The 23,640-nt window shown below is 41.4% G+C and overlaps 1 protein-coding gene across 2 annotated transcripts in view; it reads left to right on the top strand.

Moving 5' to 3' along the window:
• Positions 1-2,112: 2,112 nt before the first annotated feature.
• The window catches only part of LOC134561933 (discoidin, CUB and LCCL domain-containing protein 2-like), a 42,794-nt gene continuing 21,266 nt past the window's right edge, over positions 2,113-23,640 (top strand). Inside the window, exons 1-3 of one of the 2 annotated variants that reach the window (XM_063419298.1) lie at positions 2,113-2,490; positions 19,308-19,535; positions 22,787-22,924. In XM_063419298.1, the coding sequence (XP_063275368.1) occupies positions 2,376-2,490; positions 19,308-19,535; positions 22,787-22,924 (481 nt within the window). In that variant the 5' untranslated portion in view covers positions 2,113-2,375. Of the gene's footprint in view, positions 2,491-3,694; positions 3,814-19,307; positions 19,536-22,786; positions 22,925-23,640 lie in introns of those variants that run through there. The other variant, XM_063419299.1, reaches the window with a different exon arrangement.

The raw sequence follows: 23,640 nt of genomic DNA on the forward strand, positions 1-23,640 counted from the left end.
GTTTGCCATTGCTTCTGTCAGGATGGTGATGTTCCCTTTGCAAAATATGTAAGCTATGGTCCACAAAACCCATTTGTGGTCAGGAAATGTAGCTTTGCAATAAATCCAAGATCGATTAGGCAGATTTGGCCTCTGGCTGCTCTTAGGAATTCTGCAAGTTTTCACACCCCATTTAGAAACCCTTTCACAGATTTAGATACTCCTTTTTTACATGCACAAATAAACTATTTAGAATAGTCAAATCAAGTTCACAAAATACCTTGACAACAGAACGTAACACAGGAGGAAACCTCTGTCAGGTCCACCAGAGACTGTTCCTGAGTTCCATGTAGGATGTTCAGATGCTCCTCTTAATCCCTGGCACCCCTGAGGCACAAATTATTCAAGGAGTGATTTTTCCAGTACACAACAAATCACCAATGATTGGTGATCTTAGGAATGTGGTCTCTGTAGTACAGAAAGGATGTTATTGTAGCGATACAACTGCTTCATGGCATGAACTGACCTATGGCATGAACTTCTGTGTCTGGTGAATGGAAGACAAAGCAATGTCTGTAAATTATTTTTGATTCACCTTCCATTATATGTTGCGGGATGTCTTGGTGGCTATTACATCTTACAAGATGACTTGAAAAAAAATTCATCTGTGATGTACTTCCATTGACTTTGCTTTCATTGGGGTCTCTTCCCATGTCATTAAAAGGTTTCAAAAGGGGAAAAATATGAAATGTTCTAAAATCCCCATGTTTATCATTCCCTAAATATATAAGAAGCCACCTCCTAAGGAGCTGTGGCACAAATATGGGCCAAACAAATAAAAAATGTGCAACAAAATTTTGCAGTCTTTAGTCTGAGGAACTGGATCAATTCTGGAATCTTCTGTTCCACTTTGTGATTTGGCACAAGCGCTATGGATGATATGCTTAAGGAAGGAGAGGCAATGCTCTCCATGCTTCTTTGTCAACAGGCTACAATAACCTTATACAAGGCCCTTAATGAGCTGTAAGCATAGGCTTGGACACAGCTCAGTTTTCAGCATCTTAATAGGGAACAGTAATGTTAAAACAATTACTAAACATAATCTAAATAATTCTTCAAGCAACTCTGTGGATTAGGTAAGACTGACTCCTGAGATGGTTTTCCTGCCCTTTTGGTGGGGCCAGCACTGGGCACTCCTGGCCAGGAAGCAGTATTTGTTTCAAAGAGCTACTTGGGAGGAGAATAATTTCTTCCTAACGACATGTTTTGCAGTCCAACTGCTGGATCTGGATGCCACTGGGGATTGATGTGCACCAGCCCTTCCACAGCAGAAAGGGTGAACCATGAACTATGCTGGCTGAGAGGCTGATCTTTGGAAGCTGGGGAGTCCCAGGTCCCTTCTGCTTTGTAGTGAAGACAGCATGGTCAGCGGAGTGCTGAGTGCTTCAGTCATGGAGCTGAGAGAAATGGGAAATGATGCCTGTGTAGGTGTGGCTCCCACCCTTCCTCTTGACCCTTAAACCTTGCTGGGAGGAATCTGGGTTGTGACTGCAGCTGTGGAAGCACAGACGTGATGTTTTATCAGCACCTGGATATTACATTCTTTTCATCTACCATTGAAAAACACATAGAAAGTGCTCCTTTCCATAATGATGGTATTAGAAAGGTGATTCTTTGGTCCTAATAGTGGTTAAAATGTCATCATTTTAAGACTTGAGAGTTCCAGTTTGTTTTTTTCTAAAAGCACGTACTTCCCACAGGTGACTTCAGTCTTTAGGGAAAGCTCTCTAATCACACACCGTGCGTGTTCACAAGCTGGGGGACAAGGGCTTAAGCTACAATGGCTTGGGACCTCTTAGCCAAGCCCTCCCACATCCAGAGGAGCTGAATTCACACTTGCGTGTGGAGCACTGACACCAGATTATCCTTTCTATTAACAACAGCAATACTCGTGTTTCCGAGGACTTTTGTTTGAGGTTTTTTCCTGTAAATTTTGCCTTAATCTCTACTTTGGGAGGGGAAAAAAGCTCAAAAACGTGTAACACTCGCAGCCAGCTCGCAGAGGAGGGCGGAGGTGGAACAGAGCGGGAATTGAGGGGCTGGCTCCGGGGGATTCGGTCTGGGGCCGTGAGCCCCGCGCAGGGCGCCCGGCAGGGCGCGGCTCGGGGCGGGAGCCGAGGGGGCCCCACGCTCGGCGGGGCCGGGGCTCCGGGGCCTGGGGCCGGCCGTGCGCGGCGGAGGGGGCGGCAGGAAGCGGAGCGGCCCCGCCGCGCCCCCGGAAGCGCTTGGGCGGCCGCGGCACGGGCGGGCTGGCGGGCGCGCAGGGCTCAGACGCGGCCCGGCGCGGCCGCCCCGCAGCCCGCGATGCCCTGGGACCGCCGGGCGCGCCGCGGGCCATGGTGAGCCCGGGGCCGCCGCTCCCCGCGGGGACCCGGCGGGCGGCCTCGCTGCTCCGCCCCAGCCTCCTCATCCTGCTGCTGCTGCTGCTGCGGAGCACCGAGGCGCAGAAAGGTGAGTGCGAGAGCGGCGGCGGGCGAGCCCCGCAGCGGCGGCGGCCGGGGGGGGAAAGCAGCGCTCCGGGGCTGTGCTGCTGGACGGGGGCGCCCCTCGGCATGTGGCGAACCTGCCCCCTCCCTGGCCAACAAAGGGAGAGAGAACAGCCCCGTTCGGGAAAAAGAAAAACAAAACCAACCAACCGAACTAAAACCCAACCAAAAACGAAATAAGAAACGTTTTTTCCTCCCCGCTCCTGTGCTCCCACGAGGAGCTGGCGGCGGGAGGGCTTCACCGGGCGGGGCTGGGCAGGGAGCCGGGGCCGTGCGGGGTTCGGGCCGTGCGGGCTTTGGCGTGCCCGGGGCGCGGGTGAGCCCCGCCTGCGGGCTGTGGAGTGTCCGTGTGAGCCGCAGGCGGGTAAGGGGAGAATCTGCTTGCTGTCAAAATTAGCTTACACTCGCCCAAGACTGTGCAGCAGTGTATATAGGCTGAGAGTCCGGAACGTGTGGCAGACAGGGTAGTAGGCGTTGTTATTTTGGTGGTGTTTGGTTTTTTGTTTGTTTGTTTGTTTTAGAGAAATCGACGAGATTTCTCCTCCTCGGGTGGAATTAACGAGTAGGCTTTAGCACCGTGAAAATCACGAGGCACAGTTTTGTCACTTCATGGCAGAAGATCAGAGGATGCCACTGTGACTGTCACTTTGATCATGTGCTTGGGACAAAGTGGTGGGAACGAGTGTTTTGACAGCATCTTGAAACTCACTTCTGGGTTTGGGAAGATTTGTGGTTTTCAGTTCCACTGGCTTCTTGCACTGGTCTTGAATCATTTCAGAAACTAATCTCAGAAACTGTTTTAAGTTGTCACATAACTTTCTCTTTCTTTGCATCTCAGCGATGGAAATATGGTTGAATTTCAGAAATGTTGCATTTAAATGCACAAAAAGAATAGTAACTATACGCACGCTACTGTTTTTGCATCTATATTAAACATTAAACCTAATTAAAATTAATTAATTGAACAGGAGAAGTTCAGTGATGTATCCATAGAGCAGGGTAGTTGAGTGGACTGAGATTTTCCTCTTATTTACAGCTAATTGCATATAAGTATGTTCCTATACACATCCAAAACTAATGCTAATAAGCATTTGACACAGCTGGGTTTGTTTTCTTGTAATTTATAGTGGAGCTGGAGAAGACCCATTTGCTGATGAGAGGAAATTGGGCTGTTCTAACATTTAGTCTTTTGAAGGTCTCTGCTGGATGAGGCAGGCAGCAGCAAGGTGTTAGTTCATGCTGTAGGAGCATCGTGCTTGTGCTGACCTGACACTCGTCTGACCTTTTGGTGAGCAGACTGACTTTGTTATTCCAGGAGAAAACCGAAATTACTGTGGGGGTAGGGAAGAGTCATAATTCACCTGCAGATGGCTGAGTCGAACGGGCTCACTGAGTAGAGAGTGCTGTGTTAGAGGGGGTGGGACCGTGCTGCAAGAAGTGGCGCTATCGAGGACAGTGGGCTTTTAGTCAAACAAAGTACAGAAAGATAAAGTGAAACTCTAGTTAATGCTTAAAGCTTGCTCAGAAGTCTCACTTTTGAGCAGGAGGAGAACCTCTTTATTGACAAGCTTCATTTTATTTGCTAACGATAAGGCGAGCTTGTTTCTGAGGTGAGGGACTCTGGTATTGTTGAATACAATGCCTCAATATGAGAAACTGCTAGAGCTTCCAAGAAGAGTTCTGCTAGTGAGAGACTGTTTCCTTGCCAAAATATTTTCATTTATCTTATTCCAGAGAAGGTTGGGGAGCCCATATCCTGTATCTCTAAATGGTGGCGTAATTCTGATTTGGGTAAGGAGTCCCATAGAGGAATGAAGCTGCTGTCTAGCTCCTGAAGGTCTGCACAAAGTTATTACTCAATTAGGGCATTAAATATGTGAACAGGCTTCTAAGAGAATATCTCGATTGACAGTGAAAGTAACCACAACTTGGGGAATTCCACAATTAAAGTTGCTTTTAAGCTCTTTTATAAAAGTACAGTGAGTGATACTATGTAGGAACCTAGCCTCATTCATTATGTTAGAGAGGCTGATCCTGTGTTAATAAACATTTTTCATTTTCTTTTCCGCTGTTCAGCAGCTCTGAGCCTCACATACAACATGGTATTTAAATTTTTTTCTGAAGATAGTGTTTTCATTTCTCACATGCTTTTCTGCAGAGCACCTTCCTGGTATGAACTGATTTAAAAATAACATTATTTTGGTCAACGTGAAGCTTGTTTTTAGTGCTGGGTCAAATGCTCTCCTTCCAGACAGCAGCAAACTGAGAAATGAAAAAGTGCAGGTATTGCTGTGGTGAATATGTTTTTCACAGTAGCCCACTGTATTATCTTGTAGGATTCAAATGGAATTTCTTTTAGTCTATCATATTTAAAATCATTCGGTGTATGTAATTCAGAATTCCTTGGTCAAGGACTGGAATTTGAGCGTGTAGCTGTCTTTGAAAATTATGAGCCTTTTTTATTAGCTGTAACACCTTCACAAGTGCCCTGTGCTGCATTTCATAATCTCATGCTTGGGGGACTGTCCAGCTGATGGCTGTGCAAGTCAGCTCTTGTGATTTTTGAAACAGTTGTGTAGTGATTCTAGCTCCTGATTGCAAGGAAATTGATATTTGAAAAATACTTAGAGTATTTTTTTGTTTGTTTTTCACGTAATTAGGCAGGTGTGAATGAAAGCAAGCCAGCAGCTAAGCTTCCTGCTCTGTGTGGATTGCATTTTGAGAAACCGTGCTCTTAGCAGATGTTTAGGTATTGACATAAATTTGGTATGGTCTGTTCATTAGCTAAGTTTAACCTCTTTTTTTAAAAATTTTAATTTAGAAAAACACAGCTACAGGAGGAATGGTTGCTTAGCTTTCATCAAAGTAGAAGTTGAATAATGTTTCAGTGATTCTAAAGGTATGAAGCTTGTAGGGTCTGTAGAGCAAGAACTTCAAAATAGAAGGGCCCAAAATTTTATAGCAAAAAAAGTATGCACAAACTATTCTGGTAGCCATCTGTTAGCGTCATTGGATACCAACATACCTAAAAACTGGGGAAAAGTGCCTAAATTTAAAGAGAAACTTTTATTCTGGAGCTGATTCCCCAGTGACTTGAGGCAGATTTATTTGCAGTCTTTTTATAAGAAAAATTAGTACTGGATGCTTATTTTTGAATGTGATTCCCACATTTTGCTCTAAACAAATGGTGGCCCATCAGGATGTTGTTATATGCTCAAGCCTCGTTGAAGAAAGTGCAAAAAACGTGATTCACTACTTTAGTTTAAGAATGTTTGCTTCGGTGTAGCAGAGAAAAATAATTTTTGAATGTCTGGTACTGAGTTATTGTCATCTGAAGAGTGAAGTGAAAGAACGAATGGGTCTGTGCACATTGAGCCTCACGGAATGGTTTTCCATGGCCTGGTGTTCGGGGGCCCAGCCGCAGCATCTGTGGATCATTTGTGTGTTCCTTGTTTCCCATCAGTTCCTCGGTGTGCTCTCCTCTCCTCTCCTCTCTGTGCAGCTGCCCCGGTCTCAGCTCTGCTTGTCCCTCCTGCGGGGCAGAGGCAGTGCTGGCTCTGACTGCGGCCAGGCCAGAGCCGGGCCGTGCTGATCCCTCAGCCGTGCTGATCCCTCAGCCGTGCTCTGGGCAGAAGGAATCGGGCAAAGAGAAATGGCTCTGGCTCCACGTCCAGTGCCTGAGCGGGGTGGAGGAGGAGTGCAGCTTCTCCCTCAGGGTCCTGGCAGAGATGGTTTCCTGCTGGAGCACAGGGGCTGAAAGGGTTCCTTGCGCCTGCCAGGGTAGCCCATTGCAGGTGTGTCTTTTCCTGCTGCAGGGAGCTCCGGCCCGTGAATATAAAGCACTGCCACAAAGCCGTCTGTCACATGAGCGAGTGCCATGTGCTGCCTTGCACACAAGTGTTGGTTCCTATTCTTGCTCAGTTAGATTGGGTGGTGTCTCACTGCCCATTGTATCCCTTGTCCTTGGCTGGGCTCATCTGGAGGGAAGGGAGTCACAGCCAAACCCAGAAGGAATTACTTTGACTTAAAAGACCCTCAGATCTTTGCATGAGAGATTTATTGTCCCTCAAATTAACATCAGATTAAGTGTTTTGTGAGGAGCAGGGCAGTGCTCTAATGAACTGTTTTGTTTTTTTAATGAGACAGTTTTACTTAAGAGTGCGGAGTGTTTTGAAGATGCGGTTGTGCAGCTTGAGGAGTCAGGGATTGGTACCATTTAGGCAGGAGTGCTGAGGCAAATCCCTTTCATCCCTGTGTTGAGAGGTATGGAAGAATTTTTCAAGAGCAGGGTTTAAAGTTAGGGTAGGCTTTTTCAGGTTTTCTGATGCTCTTTTTAACTTCTCAGCATTGCACCTTGAAGATGGCTTTAGAGAGGAGGAACAGTGCTGTAAAGAATTTTGTGGAGGAATGTTGTTCTTGAAGGGAAGTATAGATCTGAAAAGAGTCAATATTCTTTGCTTTTGAAAACAAGAATCTCAGCAACATTATTTTTCCTCCTCCAGTTAATGAGCCTTATTTGAAGCGGGTATGTGCATCTGGTGGGCAAAAGGTACATCCATGTGTTCTGCAGAACATTCTTTTTGGGTGGCTGCCTCCCAGTCCTGGCGTGGTTCAGCCCAGCTCCTGTCAGAGCCGGATGAGGTCGTGCTAGCCTTGTCCGTTCCTGTAAAGAATGCAGGAATCACCCTTTTGTGTAAATACCCTTTGGAGCTGTCATACTCATAAGAATGTACTGCATTTTGGATTTCAGCAGTACAGTGCATGTTTGTTTTATGGATATAACTATATGTGTGTGGCTATCAAATCAAGCATCTGCTTAAAAAAGCAATGTAAGTGTTCTTTCAGAAGCTTGGATGCTGGTACTGTGTGCATCTCAAGGCAGTGACCTTCTAGCACATTAGTGCAGTCTTCACGAGAATTATTTTTCTGCTACTGAATGGAGATGTTCAGCTCTCAAGATTTTCAGGACTGTTTTCTTATGTTATTCATGTAAGAGAAAAATAAATGTCTCCTTTCTCTGCAATTCTGCCAACGTGCTTTATGCTGTGGAAATGATGCATTAGGTTTTTAATGCGATCACTGCTGTTCTGTGTAGTTTCAGTCATCAGCTGGTTAAGGGCTGCCTTGAATGCATCAGCTTTCATAGCTCAGTCATCAGTTCAAATGCAATCCTCGTCAGAATTGCTGCTCAGTGTATTATGAAATGTTTCTGTGTTGGTTATTTTGTCTATATTTTGAAAGGCTTTTAAAAAAGCCATTGCTTGTCACCCCCACTTTTATAACTGCACCCTGTGCTTTGGGGAAACCTGGAATTTGTTTTGTAGTCAAGATATTTCCTTTTCCTCCTGCATTTTCTGATTGAGTTGCTTTTAGATTGATTTCTATAAATCAAATATTATGGAACATTCAGGGTCCTTTTATTTAAAATAGTATCATTGAAACCATTGTCCAAGCATAGAGTGTGCATTTGTTACTAAAATGGAATTTGGGGAGGTGAAGAGGGAGAAAGGGAGTAATATTGATGTAGAAGGCCATATTTAAAATAAAATTTTCAGTCCTGGGGTTTTGTTATACAGAGTGGTGGATTGTTATCTGTGAAGCTTGTTCGGTAATCAGCAAGGCTATAAAATATCAGATTTTGCTAAGCTACCTCCTTTGCCATCCATTACTGGAGGCACAAAGCTCCAGCACAGCTTGAGCTGTGCTATTCAGAGTGTATTTGAGCTTGTTGCTTTATAACCAAACACTTCGTAATTTGAAACAAAAATTATACTTGAAAATCTAATAGTGACTTGACACTTGGACCACAGAATAACACTGATTTTGAAAGTGGCTTCTGCATTTTTTGTCTAGTGCCTAAAAAGAGCCCCCCAAAACCCAAACACCAGCCCTTGGATGGGTAAGAAGTGTTTAACCTGTAATTCCTTCCCAAGCATGTAATTTCTGGTGTTTCTCTGCATGACCACTTAGTTTCCCTTGGTGAAAAGTTGTAAAGAGGATAATATTTCTTTATTGTTGCTAAACTCTTCAAAAATGAAATTCAAGCAGATAGTCCATACATGTTTAGCTCAGTATTTCAACCAATAGGATCGTGGAATTGTAACACAGTCACTTGGTACTGCTTATGGCATTTGAATGGTTCCTGTTGGAGTTTCTTCACAGTCTCTGTGTTTGCAGTTGTCACTTCTGTTTGGGTTATATTCTTCTTTTCTCTGCAAATACCAAACCAAAAATAATTTTCAGTGAGTTAGCAGTCTGTAAGGTTTAGACCAGCACAGCAGGTGGATTCTGAAGCTCAGTGAATAGTTGTCTCTTTGATTTTGGTGAGTTTAGCTGCATCCTGAAAAATCAAGCATATTAGTGTTTATCTTTGCAGTAAGTGACAGCTCATATCTCTAAATACTTTGTTGCAAGTTAGCAGTGAGACTGCGATTTGAGTTGACCTCTCTGGCTGTAAAACAAATTTGCAGTAGCAATGTGAAATGGAAGTCCATGAACCATTACAAGTGCAAGAACTGTTAGCAGCTACTGGCTGTTGCTTCTATAAAAGTGCATTCTTTAGAAGAGAAGGGATTCCTGGAAGCAGAATATGTGTAAATGGGGGCTGACTATGTGTGTGTCAGACATGCTTGTTTTCAATGTTTGCTGCATGAGGAGGATGTGTTGGCCTGGTCACGGGTCTCTGTACGAGAGCTGTTGTGCATTTTGACTCAGGTAATCTTTATTTTCCTACAGATATTTGATCTTAAGACCCTCTGTTCTCATATCTTACTGCAAATGGTGATTTCTGTGCTGTTAGCAGGAATCCCATGCCTTTTGTTTTCGGGTGGTGCCCGGTTAGGAGGCCCCAGTTGCGCACCACGGCTGCGATAGCTGCGGACGTTGCAATCGCGTTAGTAAATGTTGTTGTGGAAGCTGAACCAAGTTTGTGGACTCAGTTGTGTCATTCTTGGCCATACCAGTAGATGTGTTTTTAATAACGTCGTAGAAGCAGATGAGGTGGGGGTGAGGAGTTGGTTTTGTGGGGTTTTTTTAATTTGTTTTCTTCACCAGGTGTTTAAAGCACGCTAACTTTAGAAATAGTTTAAAAGTCTCTTTCCCAAGATGCCTTTGCTCAAGTCTGAAAACTTTCTGGAAAGAAATTTAATGCGACTTCCTGAATTCCCCTTTGTTAGAATAGTGATTAGCCAAGTCTAAGTAGTGTAGGTGTACTACTACAAGAAATCATACTTTGAAGGGCCTTTATGCTCTTCAGTGCACTATGAAACCATCATTGTGTAAAATGACTTAAAAATTAGGATCAGACAGGTTCAAACCTGCCACTTTTTTCTTTTTGAGAGAGAGTGTCTGGAAGTTTTTTAATTGTGTAGTTTTTCAATATTCCTTTTTTTTTTTTTTTTTGGAATTATTTCTCTGGCATTTCTGGCATTTTCTTTATGCCAGAGTTTGTCTTTCATTGGCAAAACTGTATTACAGCGGTTTTGTTAATTGTAGTATTAAAGAAAAAAACAAACAGCTATTTTAAGATTTTTTTTTTGTTCTTGTGGGTATCTTTTTGTTAACATTTGTCATTGTTCAGTAAAAGTTTTAGATTTGTGTAATAAATAACATTTTAACTTTCTTCATGATGTGACAACTCAATTCAACTAATCACAGGAGATTGCCTTGTTAACCATATTCCATAGATCATGCATCATTTATTAACTGAAAATAAAATCAATGGTCACACCATCCATATGCTTTATTAAACACTCCCCTTCCCACTTTACATCTTCACTAGTTAATCCCGGCTCTAAATCTTCCTCACAGATTTTCAAGTTTTCCAAATATACTTTTAGCTCAAGGAAGAGCTTTTGTTATCTAGGATTGGCATATTATCTGTCAGAATGATAATTCCTGCCAGCTACTCATCTTTGGATTGTCAGTCTTGCTGGAATTTGATGGATTGTGTATGAGGTCACATGGATTCTCTTTTAATTTTTTTTCACCCAAATGGTTTTTCTGATAGAACCACTTCTTTAAAACAACCCCTCTGATTTTCTTCTTTCTTTAAGTGCTGTCAGAGGTAATAATTTGATACATCCTTGTCAATACTGTTAATGGTGGAAAAGGGAACTTGAAAAGCTTGACATGCTTCTGAAAATGGTTGTGAGCAGATAATTGTTCTGTCATGATTTCTAAACAGGAGGATGGTGTAAATGCTTCCCACAGTGATGCTGTCAGTCATCACATTAACACTGTTTATCGTGACCTGGCATTTAATCAAGGTTTGCATATAAATGTTCTGTAAAATTATTCCAGATTTGCAAAAGGATAATTATTTTTCATTCCTGAGTACCATTTTCTCCTTCTATTCAGTGATCCGTTTGTGATTTTCCCAAACTTAGATTATGCCATCGTAAGACCTCAAAGGTTGCTTAACTGTGAAGAGGAAATATTTTCAGATCTCTTAATTGCAAATTCTTGGAGTAGAAGAAGTAGCTGTTTCAGTGCCCAGTTGCAGCTTTCGATGTTGAAGGATGACACTGAACTGTTTGAGCAGTTGTGCCACAGCTTTCTTTAGTTCCACTCCAGTATAGAATTAAAAATGCAAAAATAGGATGTGTAAAGTATTTTGATAAGGCTTGGCAAGACAAACCACTTGTATAGCTACTTGCATGTAAACATGGGGCTTTTTTTTGGAGAGCAACTTCGCAGGAATGAGGCAGGTGAAAGATCTTCAGTATCTTGCCTGTGGAAGGTACCACAGAGATGCAGCACGGGTGCTGAGTATGTTGTGTGTGTGTGATTTCCTGCAGGACCACACAGGGCTTCACGCTGGCAGCTGCTGCATCTTCAGCAGGACTGTAGCCAGTCAAAGCCCATATCTGGTTATTCTAACCTTGCTCCAGAATGTTAAAGATACGGAGAAAAACACCTTTCCTTGTTCAGTGTGGTGGACAGAAGCCACTGGTGCTTAATTTTTGTTCTGCCAATCTGTGAGTTTTGTGATAAACCAAGAAGCCCTAAACCACATTATCTGTTCAATTCCCTTTTTATGCAGTTGTGTGCAATTGTGTCAAAGTACATCTCATTATCACAAGGGTGGAAAGAGGAATGCATTAAGTTGAATGCTTTTGAACACTTGTGTACTAAGTTTAGTGATGATCAGTTTTTGTCTTCTTCCTAAGTATAATTGAAAACTTCAAATAAAGCATTTGCATTACTTTATATCTTCATTGTAAAAGAAATGTTTTCAAGTTCTTCGGTCCTCCTACACAAGGCAGCATTTCCTTCTTACTATGGAGAAGCTACAGCAAACCTGATGGGCAAGCTTAAAGTTCAGATAGTTTTTACTGAAGCTTCACACACTGACTTCCTACACGCTCTTGCTATACCTTTTATGATAAATTTGGCGCCTAAAAAACAGTGACTCAAACATTTAAATTTACTGTCATCTTCCTAGCTCATCATCTTGTTACTCAGTAATACATAATTCTTATTTTATTGGTTGTATCCATAGAGGGTCAAAATCTCTGTGACAAAATCTTTGTTTTAAGGGACTATCTATAGGGCAAAATTAGGAACGAAGTACTTTCTAGAACAGACTGTATATTAAATTCTGTGATGCTAGAATGAAGCCAAATCATTCAAAATGGGGAAACTCCAAACAGTCCCTGTTATAATTTTGAAATTAGGTTAGAAAATGAATGTTAGAAATCAAGATGATGCTGTATGCCGCCTACACTGGGAGAAGGAACTGCTGGTGCACAGATGTGGAGTGGGACTGTTTCATCAGTTGGATGACAACATTTAAAGAGGGTTAGAAATATATTTAAAGTCTTGGTTCTTGGTGCAGCTGTGGGGTGCAAATAATGACAATTGTGCTTTGAGGTTGTCAGTGACAACTGTGTTTTGAGGTTTTCTTTCTGAAGGCATACACACTTTTTTTCTTTTTGTTCAGGTACCCAAACCAGGAGCTTCCTCTGTGCCAGCTTCTGTCGGTACCAAAAACTATTCTTACCTGTGACTGCTGCAGTCTCCTCCCTGTCCCCACCTTGCATCCTCTTCATTTTTCAGGCTCCAGTGGGTGGTGGGCCCTTGTCCAACAGAGGGCAGCTGGGATGGGAACCTGGGCTCAGAACTGGGGTGCAGCCCAGCAGGGGTACAGTGGGTGGGGCAGGGAAAGGGCAGCTGCTCATGAGAGGCAAGATGATGCTGCCACCGTGGATCTGCAGTTTAGGCTGTACAGCCTCATTTATGAACTGGAAAAGGAAGAGGGGAAATGTTGAGTGTAGTGTTAATTTAACATGTGAACTTTTGGTGTAACTGGAGAATGTTTTGCCTCTTAGTTGACATATGTGAGGCTTGTGAAATTTCATGTCATCCGAGTGTGGTGAAGAGTTTGAAGAACTTCCAGGGGGTTTGAAGCCCGTTCTGACCATGACCATTGCTTATTCTCACTGTGTTTTGCATGATGGTCTGTGTGTTATGTTTCATTTATTCATCATCTGTGTTTCTGCTGTGTAGCACTTCAAGCACTGAAGCACAACAGTGTTTATTTTTCAGAAAGTGTTGGTGCAGATTGCAAAGTAAGTGCTGTGTCTTGGGAAGTGGGCAAGCTGCTCGTGCCAGCCCAACAAAGACACAGAGCATGAGCTGTCACTGTGAGTCAGCCTGGGCAGCAGATCAGAGGGGCTTCTGCATTATGTACCACTGAGCACACAGGCCTCTCACAGACTCCTCGTATAAATCACTTTTCACCATGCCCAGCCTGTCTTTGTGGGCTCCTTTGGCCAGCATACTATTTAAGCAAGTCATGGCTGTCCCTGGGGGCTTGCACAGTTTCTCTGGCACCAGTAGGTAAAAGCTCTGCAGCACAGTCTTGCACAGCTGATGTCTCTTCTGTTCTTTTGAAGTACTCAGTTCAGTCAGTACATGACAGCAGAGGAAGCACTTGTCTTACCTGCTCTGACAACTTCATAATTTTAGATAATTTGTTTTAAAGTCTTGTCATATTTTGGATGCTAAATTTAGGATTCTTAAGTGTTACTCTTTTGTATAAAATTCAGTGATTGAAAGCTAGGACTGGAGTTCCAGAGAGGATGATTGTAAAGCTGCGTGTACAGATTAGAATAATAAAGTGCTAATTATCACTAGCCCAGCACGTGGCCCATGTTGTAAATGAAAACAGTAAAATTTTGTTGTAATGGCATATTAAATTTTGTGCTTTTGCTGTGAGAACAAGAATGAGCTTCTATCTCCTCTCACTTGTCTCCTGTCACCCCACTGAGCTGCCAACATTTTGAAAAGCAGAATGCCTAACGTGCTTTTGTCCTATTCCTGTCTTTGTTAAACCTCATCCCATAATTTCATTAACTATCTAAGGGTGTCCCACGGCACGTAAATCAATCCATAATCCCACCTGCCCTCCACTCCTTGCCCTGCCAATGGCAGGGGCACCAAGAGCTGCCTCAGAGAGTTGGGTTGATGAAACCCAGCACCGTGTGGTGGCCCTGGCTTGGGGCACTCTCTGCAGCCAGCTTGGTTCCTCAAGCCAGTGCACCACTCTTGTGTGACTGCTCCTCCCAGGGTTGGGATGGTTTCTGCCTCTCTGGTTGGCATTCAAGGTTGTTCAAAATGCAAACACGGGTTGGCAGTGCTGCTGAAAGAAGCATTTGCTGCTGTTCCCCTTTTCTCACTGCCTTACTCCTCTGTCAAGGAAGGCACCGCTGCATGTGCATACTCAAATAAATTAGAGGGTTGCTCTAGGGTAAAACTAACAGCTGTTTTTATGCCAGGTCCCTGCTCTGGTTGGCCATGTGGCTGCCTAAATGTTTGCCTCCAGTACCAGGAAGGGTGTGAGAACATGTGGCCCAAAGCGAGAGGCAGACAAGGCTTGCTTTTGTCTGTGGCTGTGCTGATTTAAAGTGCCTTCAAGTGTTTATTGAGCTGTGGCCTCGCTTGTGGCAGTGTGGGGTATTTTATGCAGTGAAACATCTGCAGTGGGATGAAGTGCCCAAACCAGTGTGTTACTGAGGCAAATAAATGGCATTAAGATCAAAGTGGACTGTGTGCTTGTTGGCTTGTTAAGAAAATTAATTCTGACAGAGGAACAGATTCCTTCCTGAAGAACATCACTCTGTGGAATTTGGTGGAAACAGCAGTGAGTTTGGAGGACACAAAGGACATTTGAAAATACTTGAAAAAGCTATTTAGAATTTGATGTCTCTGTGATTTAATTCCTCAGTGTTTCTTATTCATGGAACTCTTTTGTTCTTTGTGTAAACTTTCTTGCTCACACTGAGAAAAGCAAAAAGTAGATACAGTGTCTTTTAGTGGTATGCTGATAAAAAGTAGGGAAATGAAGAGCAGAGGAGCTGAACAGAAGAGGAGAAATTATAGTAATGCATTGAATCAGAAAGAATTGTGTATTTGAAATTAAAATGAATGTTTTAAACCACCCATTTTTGCTTACATGACTCTTATAGATTTGGTTCTACCTTTACTTCATTTAAAAAGTTTTAATTACATCTAATATTTAGTCACAAACATACAGAAAATGATAGCTTCTATATGTAAAATCTTCTCAGGAAACCCACTGGTTAAATTGAGTCTGCCACTGCCAAAAGGGAGTGCCACGTGTTAAATCTGAGACTGGTGTTTTGATATGCATCAGTAATGGATTACAGACTACAATATTGAATTGTCTGATGTCTTTATCATTTGCTCTTCTCCATGTAAGGAACAGGAAAGTATTCACTGGTCTAAAAAATTATTTTGAACATGTTTTGATAGCGAGAACAGGTTTAGCAGTCACTAACAGCAGTTTTTCTCAGGGGGAAAAGTTCTGATTAATTGACTTCCACAACTACAAAGTATAGTTAATTTTTTTTTGTGGGTAATTATTACTTAGCACCCACTCCTGCTTATTCTTTCATGTTATCAAATTCCACATTTTCTTCAAGTATCAAAATCCTGTGGATTTGTTATGTTTGTGTTGGTCCAAGTCCTGTATTTTGTTGATGTAAAGAACTTGGCTTTAAGGAATTGTTTTCAGTCGTCTGCATGACTGCATCAGACATCAGTGTGCCGTGGCTGGGGGTCATAGGAGCTCTGTCAGGAGGGTTCATCCAGGCTGCACTCAGAGGTGCCTGCAGAAGAGATGGCTCCCCATGCCAGCAGTCTGCCTTCCTCTGCCAGCTGCTTAAGAGGTGCCCATGTTTCTAACACAAGTTTTGGTGAAGAGCTGAGCTTTTCCTCTTTGCTCCTTGGTCCCCAGGACGTGTAAAATTGGACGCACATCTCCAAGTGTCAGGTGTGATGTGTGCACACGAGTGATCTGGCACTTCTACAAAGGGCTTTATCTATCCTGCCAGTGCAGGAGGTGTGTGGGGTGACAGAGAAGTCTGAAAGAAAGCAGGAGACTTGTTCAGCTGTGTACCGACAAGAGAGGTTGTCAGCCCATCCAGGAATAATTGATTAGGGAATTGATGTCTCTGTTCCATGTGTTCTCAGATATTCCACTCCCACAGGTCAAGAGAAGCAAAAGATCCTGTGGCACTTAATGACTTGCAAGTGGACGAAGTGAATGCTCTCCTGGATGTGCTGCTGTAATGCAAGGAATTGTACTTTTTCTTGGAGAAATTGCTGAGTATTGCAGATTGCTCCCCTGCTGCTGGATGTGTGTATGTGTCTCTGGAGTTCATCAGTGGAGTTTAAATAAAGTATGGCAGAAATGATGAAGCACCACGTTACATGGAGAGGCTCGAGAATTGCCCTTTTATAGCACCAATACAACAAGATGTGGGTTCATTGTTCTGCAAGTTTCACTGGAACTGTGATCTTTAAAATTTTCCAAATAGCTCATGAGTGATGCTGCTGCCCTTGGCAGACTGTATATGCCATGGTAATCTTCAAATTCTTCAGGCGTGAAGTGTCTGGCATTTCTGTTATCACTAACTTAAGTTAAATGTAATAAAAAGATCTAAAATATCCATTCAGAATGAGCTACTTTTAAAAATCAGCTTCACAGTAGGATGCTGCAGTTCAGCACAACTGTTGATTTCCTTTCCCTGCCTTTCTAGTATGATTTGACAGCAGGTTCTTTAATATGGATAGAGGAGTATTTTTCCTCTCATGATTTTAAGGAAGCCTACACCAAAAGGGAGGTTTGAGACTGATGTTTCCATTAAATTACATGAAGCAAATAAAAAAGTTTTTCTCTCTAGCCATGGGAAACAAGACATTGTTCCAAACTACAAGGGGTAATGTCATTTTTTAGTGATGTGTCTTTAAAAGAAAAGGCCCAATGTCTTTTTAAAACTTGAACTATTTTATTTGCACTTTGTCACCTAAATGTGTTTAGTTTTGGAGTTCTTTTGCTTTTTTCATCAGACAGCTACGCCCTGTTCATCATGCACAGTGCAGGTATTGTTTCATGCTTGAGACAGCTGAACAGCAAGCTAACAGAGAGAAATGTTTAAATGAAGGTTAGACATGACCTTTTCTGCTTTTAACTGGAGAAATTTACGGTTTAAATACATTTTGGGTCAAAGAGAAGACCCAGGCCTTCCTTTGTCTTTGATTTCCAGCAGCATAGGCTTAAGATGCAAAAGAAGGTGGGGAAGAATGAAAGATACTGAATCATGTGCATTATTGGTATTGCTGGCTTTAAGTAGTATTTGTGTGGTGACTGCATTGCAATAACAGGCCTATTGAAATGAGAAATAACTAACTTCTGAGCATTGCAGTTGATGCAAGGACTTTTATGTTCCTTAAGATGCCCTCAGAACAGTGTATCTGCCCATACAGGTGAATGCTACTGTGATTTCATGCTCAGAAGGCCACAGTGTCAGTGTGTGTGCAGAGTATTTTCAATCTGTGAATGGATAAGAAGTTGCTTACCCCACCATGGGACAGGAAAAGCACAGAGCTGGTAAATGGCTCATTGCTTTGGTTTAGGACATAACCCAAAACTGACTGCTACTTGTGTTGATAATTATTTTTATATCTGCAGTATAAAGAGTTTTGAAATGCCAACCCCATATATCACTATGAATATATTTGTTGTTTTTGTTGTTGTTAATATAATAAATTCCATGCATTTTGTAATGTGTGTGAGTATTTGCTTGTGAAAAGCTATTTTACTAGAAAAGCAATCCTTATTGTTAAATGTTAACATATTAAGACAAATCAGAAATCTGACATTTGCATGCTTAGTAACTAATAAACTAAAAGGCCATGCAAGTTCTGCATAATAAAGCTTTCACTTTTCTTAGGTTTATAACATGCCTTTTGAAAGAAACCAGGATTATAATGATACATAAAATATGCAGTTTAAGTTACCTCTTTGTAATGTTGAACTATGGTGACTCATGTTAGAAGAACTCTAACTTACAGGAGTAATTTATCAGGTGTCATCCAAATGGAAATAGTATTTGCCATGAGTTAAAACAAAGTGTTCTAAAGCAAATTGCAGTAATGAAAACATGGCTGGAGAACAGCTTCACAAATGTAAGTTTTGATTTTACTAAGCAGATATTCCAGTTAAGTTTTCCAAGGATGTACCATTTTCATTCCAGCAAGATAAACAGCTGTAGTTTGTATCTGCATCTGTTTATGAGTCTGTGTATACTAGCACTGCTTTAGCTTTTATAACATGCAGCTATCTTTCAATGGGCTCAGATTACAAGGAAAATACTTTTTGTTACCAGAAATTAGGTGTGTTTGCAAACAGATTAATCAGACCTAGTTAACTTAATCACAGGGGTTTGTTCTTTTCCACATCACTTCAGTGCATTGGGCTTACTTGTCCACTCAGTCTTACATGTAATACATACAAAAATTTTGAAATTCAGGTAACATTTTCAAATATGTGTACAATTTTTGTACCTAAAGCTCTGCTTACCTTTTCATATTTAGTAGAGGAACTACACATATTGTTGTGTAATATGAAACGCTTTTAGCTGTCAAAACAAATTTGTGTCAATAGGAATTCTGGTGATCAGTTTGTGTTACTCTAAGAACATTCACATTTCTAAACCAGTGCAGAAATTTTTACACTTTTTGTGCTACATACTGGGGGAAATGCATGTCTAGCTGTTGAGTAATGAATTTATCAGTTTGCTCTTTATAATTTGATATTGACAATACACAATTTGTGCTATTGTTTTCCACTTGTTAAACAAATCAGTTTTAGTACTGTTATTACTGTTTAAAATTGATACTCAAATGTTAAGTAGAAGGCCCCAGGTTGGAGTCACAGCAAATTCTGAAAAACTGAGTATGTTCTCCAAATTAGAGTGAATTGCAGCATTAAAATAGTGGTACAGTAGAAAACAACATATTAGCAGTTTGGTAATGGTCAGAGCGATACTTAAGATGCTGTATTTTATTTGCTTTCTGCTTCTTTTTCGTTGTGTTGTGAGTACGATAACTCAGTAAAACCAACGTGCTCTTGTTTTATTGTCAGGTTTCTCTGTCCTTTTCAGCACCTGTTTCCTTATGGACTGAGGTGCTGAGGAAATATGAAATAGCAGGGCCACTTCCTGTACTGTCCATGCTGTTTTTTAAGTCATTGTGGGTCAGTGTCCATCTCACTGAGGAAGCTGTAGCAGCTCTCAGGGCACCCGTGGTGCTAAGCTGAGCAGAAGGCACTGGTGGTTGGATGGGATTTTGTCACCGCTGCTGTGTCCTTTGCCTGTGGGTTACGGTGGGGTGTTCTCCCAAGGTGCTTGCTGTGGTGGGATGGGAGGCTTTGGAGATGAGGGTGGGAGCTGATTTCTTTGTGTTCTTTCCTAGGTGACGGGTGTGGACACACTGTGCTGGGCCCTGAGAGCGGCACCCTGGCCTCCATTAACTACCCCCGGACCTCTCCCAACAGCACCGTGTGCGAGTGGGAAATCCGTGTGAAGCCTGGCCAGAGAGTCCAGCTCAAGTTCGGTGATTTTGACATTGATGACTCCGATTCCTGTCACTCCAGTTACCTGAGAGTTCATAATGGCATTGGCCCCAACAGGACAGAGATAGGTAGGAGCTTTAATGATCACTACGTGAGAGCTGTTGTCTTGTGTTGGTACTTTTGTTACTTTTTAACAACAGCTGGATGATAAATGCAACAGAAATCCTGTAATAATCTTTGATTCTTGAGATTCTCAAAGGAAGCTCCACTGCAGTATGGGGTTTTTTTCAGACATTTCCTAGTACCTTGCAAAGTTCTTGTAAGCAGTGAAGAGGGAACTGTAAAACTAGAAGCATCTTCATTTTTAAAAAAAGGAGCACATATATATAAATATATATATATATATGAGCCTATGTATATACATACATACATGTGTGTATATGTGTCTTACCTGAAATGCCTTTCTTTTTATATGGATTCACTCTGATTTGAGCTGTTCATCTTGGTGGTGTTAAAAATGACAGGCTTCGAAAGGTGTATAGTCCAAATATCCTCCATCTTCTGATAATGTTCTTAGTTTAATTTTTGTTCTCTTCAGGAGAATTTCGTGACTAGAGGTCAGTGGGTTTTTTTCAAATAGCAGTGGGATGTTATCATCTACATCAAGGTGTATATGTAGGGTTTTAAGACTCTTGTGGTTACTTTGCGTAAAACTCAAAATAAATTGTCATTCTTCCTTCCCTAAATTTAGTTGTTATTATACAGATTAACTTTATATTCTTTCCTAAAGGTTTAATTTGGAGAGAGAGAAAGAGGGATTTACTTCCCTGAGACTGTTTTTGTGCAGTTCAAATGCTGATCCTGCTAAATTGAGTCTTTTTCTAAAGAGACGAGTGGAGTGTTAGGTTTATTAACCCTCTTTTCCAGCTGTTACCTAGGTAAGTGTGTGTGAAAATAAGTATGTGCTTGGAGGTGTTGAGCCAGACTTGGTCTAAAATAGGAAACACTGAATGCCTTAAATGGCAAGGCACGTCAAGTTCTGATAAGTCTATTACTCACTTTTACAAGGGGCTTAATGGCTTGGAGTAAATTCCTGCTTCGTTTGTTGCCCTTGCTTTTCAGCCGTGGCCTGCTGGTGTAGCAGCACAGTGTGTTGAGGGAATGTGTGTGTTGTCCTGCCCTTAATAAATTAAATTACAGGACAAACAGTGATGTTAACAGTGGCAAATGCAGATGAGGAAAGGGTTGGGTTTTTTCATGTTTGAAGCAACAGACACTGGAGAGATTAAACAGCGACTTAAATTTTCTTGGGAGAAATCTGGACTTATCCTAAGTTTTTCCATTCAAGACTACTGACATGGTCTAGCATTAAAATACTTGTTTTACATAAAATCTGAAATTCAGTCATACCTTTTTAACCCAAAATGACTTAAGAGTTGGCTGGTTAGATTAAAAAATAGATTGTTAGTGGGCTCACTGATAGAGAGGATTTCTAATGAAGCTTTTAAGGGCTAGTGCTTATTCCAAACCTGTTGATTATTTATCAAGAAATCAAAAGAAGATTCAAATGCTCAGTGTTGAGTTTGTCTCTAGAATCAGTAAGATCTAGACTTTATGAGACTTCAGTACAGTCAAATCACTGTGCATCTGCACTCAGATGTACTTGTTTAAGACGTGGGAGTTCCCTCTCCTGCTGTGTTGTTGCTGTACAAAGGCACTCAGGATCCTTCAATGCATAAGTACAGACAAAATGGCAATATCACATCTTCTGCACATACAGCTGACAGAGGTGCTACTGCAGTCATGCTTCATCCATTCCTAGTGCTTGCTTTTTAAAAGATTGACAAAAATCAGGCAAGAGGCCAGGGAAGAGATAGAAAAATGATTTATAGTCTCAAAAGTGTGTCTTGCCATGAATCATACAGTGCAGTTTGTCAAAGTCCGTATGTCCATGGGGCAAGCAGCACTGGAGGGTTTATCCAAGCTGGATTTAGATAGCTTGCATTGTGTGTTTGCCTGAAGAAGGGGAGAAATGCTATTTTGAGAGGAGTCTCATGATGGTCACTCATGTAACAAGATCCAGTGGCTAAAAACAAAACTTAAAAAAAAAAGCTCTGAGTTATGATAGGAATTTGCATTTTAACTTCTAAAATTTTTTAAAATTATTTTGTTAGTGTTTGGGAACGCAGTTCACTTTTTAAAGGAAATTGACACCCATATTATATTTATTTTGTATTATATTTGGTAAGAACTATTCCTGCATGACTGTGTTACTCCACTTCCTCCTCATTAGTATTGTAATTTGCCTTTGTTTGAGAAAGGAGTCTTGCCTTCTTTTCTGCTGTTTTACAATATGATAACATGCTCATTATGAAGAAAGCAAGTGGAATGATGAGCTGGAACAGAGGCGGTGTCATTTACTGCTGGTGATTATCCACTTTGCTTATCCACTGCAGAATCTTAAATTGGGTTATGGATGGTTTCTACAATATCAAATGATCAAGGTAACCTGTAGAACAGAAGATTATTTTTTTCTTAACAAGTTAATTAACTGGTCAGTCTCTTTACTAAAGCTTCTGGGTAGTATGACTGGAGAATTCCATATTGACTGGGGTCTGTTTAACAGCCATTCACCCATTAATATGACTTGGTATCAATTCTGGAACCTCACAGGGCAAACACTATCAATATCTGTGGACTCCAGCAGTTGAAATTGTGTTATTTTTGTTCATTTTGTATGGCAAGAGAAGTACCGGGTATAGAACCTTTGTTATGTTTTTTAGGTGTGACAGAATAGAAAGTGAACTAACTGGTAATGTATCCTAATGGTGCTTGCCTATGGTATGGCATATGATATGATATATGATATATGTATGATAGTGCTGAAATACAGTGAGCTGTGCCTGCTGCTGTCCAGAATGAAGGAAAGCATGTGACAGAAACCATGGAAGAGTCTGTGAGGAGGAAGTGCTCCAGCAGCTTTGGGAGAAGGAGGGCTTTTTGCTCATTTGCTTCTGTAGATGTTTCTCATTGTCCTAACTTGATCCTTTTCCTTGGGAGATTGCTCATGTTCTTTGAAGCTCTGAGTGTGGAGGTCATGCATGGCTAGAGGTGAATGGGATAAGGTCATATTTATCTGTGGGTATTGGGGTAGGAGAGACCTTTGACAGTGATAAATGTGGAACTCACAGTCTGCCATTTGCTTTAAATGGTCACTAAGCACATTATTTAGTGTCATGCTCATGTATTTGCTTTGGAATATACACCAGAACTGGTGGGAGTCTACACTGCAGATGAAACAAGAGGCTGGGAATTGAGTAAGATGCTTATTACATGTGTTGTTTTGGATCAGTATTTGTTCTCCTCCTTCTCTCCACAGGAAAATATTGTGGGTTTGGCTTTCAAATGGATGGTTTAATTACCTCAAAAAGTAATGAAGTCACAGTACAGTTCATGAGTGGAATTCACACTTCTGGACGTGGATTTCTTGCAGCTTATTCAACCTCTGACAAATCAGGTATTTATAATTATTTGGTAATTTTTCTCTGCTGGCAGAATTAGATTTAGTTTAGTAAAAACACAGAACCAATTCACTTACTCTCACATTCTCACAAAATAACTTCTAAAAATTTAGTACACTTACCATGATACTTCTGTGTTGGAAATTTGACTAAAAGTTGCTGTAGTTTTCAAGAAATATCAAAGCTTACCTTGAATAGCAAAGTAAAAATGTCACTTCTCTATTATAAATAAAAGAACTGCTTCAGATCCAGGATAAATTCATTTTTTCAGGCAGTAGTCAAAGTGGCAGATAGCTAACAAGTTTTCTTATCAAACTGTATGTATTTTATACAGACTATCCTCGTGGAAAATTTTATTTCAGTAGCAGTATCCTGTACTCCGCTGGCTCTTTAATGACATAATCTGCTGACTAGATTTTTGTCTTTTTCTTGGGTCTTTTTCCTGATTTTGATTTTTAAGCCTCTGAAAGAGGTAGCTGTATTTGCATTTTGCATCTCCTCCCACTCGTTGTAAAGCTGAGTGATGTATGTGGTGTGCAAAGAAATGAAGGAGCAGCACAAACTGCCTCAGAAGGCAAAAACCCTATCTGGAACTTGATCTAAAGAGAGCAGATAAAGAGTTTCAATTTTTAATTTTTTAGGGATTTTGATGCTTTCCTTTCTGAATTGTGGACTGTATGTGTTGATACACAGCAGACACAAACACAAAATT

The sequence above is a fragment of the Prinia subflava genome, chromosome 25, assembly GCF_021018805.1.
Source record: "Prinia subflava isolate CZ2003 ecotype Zambia chromosome 25, Cam_Psub_1.2, whole genome shotgun sequence".
Lineage (NCBI taxonomy): Eukaryota > Metazoa > Chordata > Aves > Passeriformes > Cisticolidae > Prinia > Prinia subflava.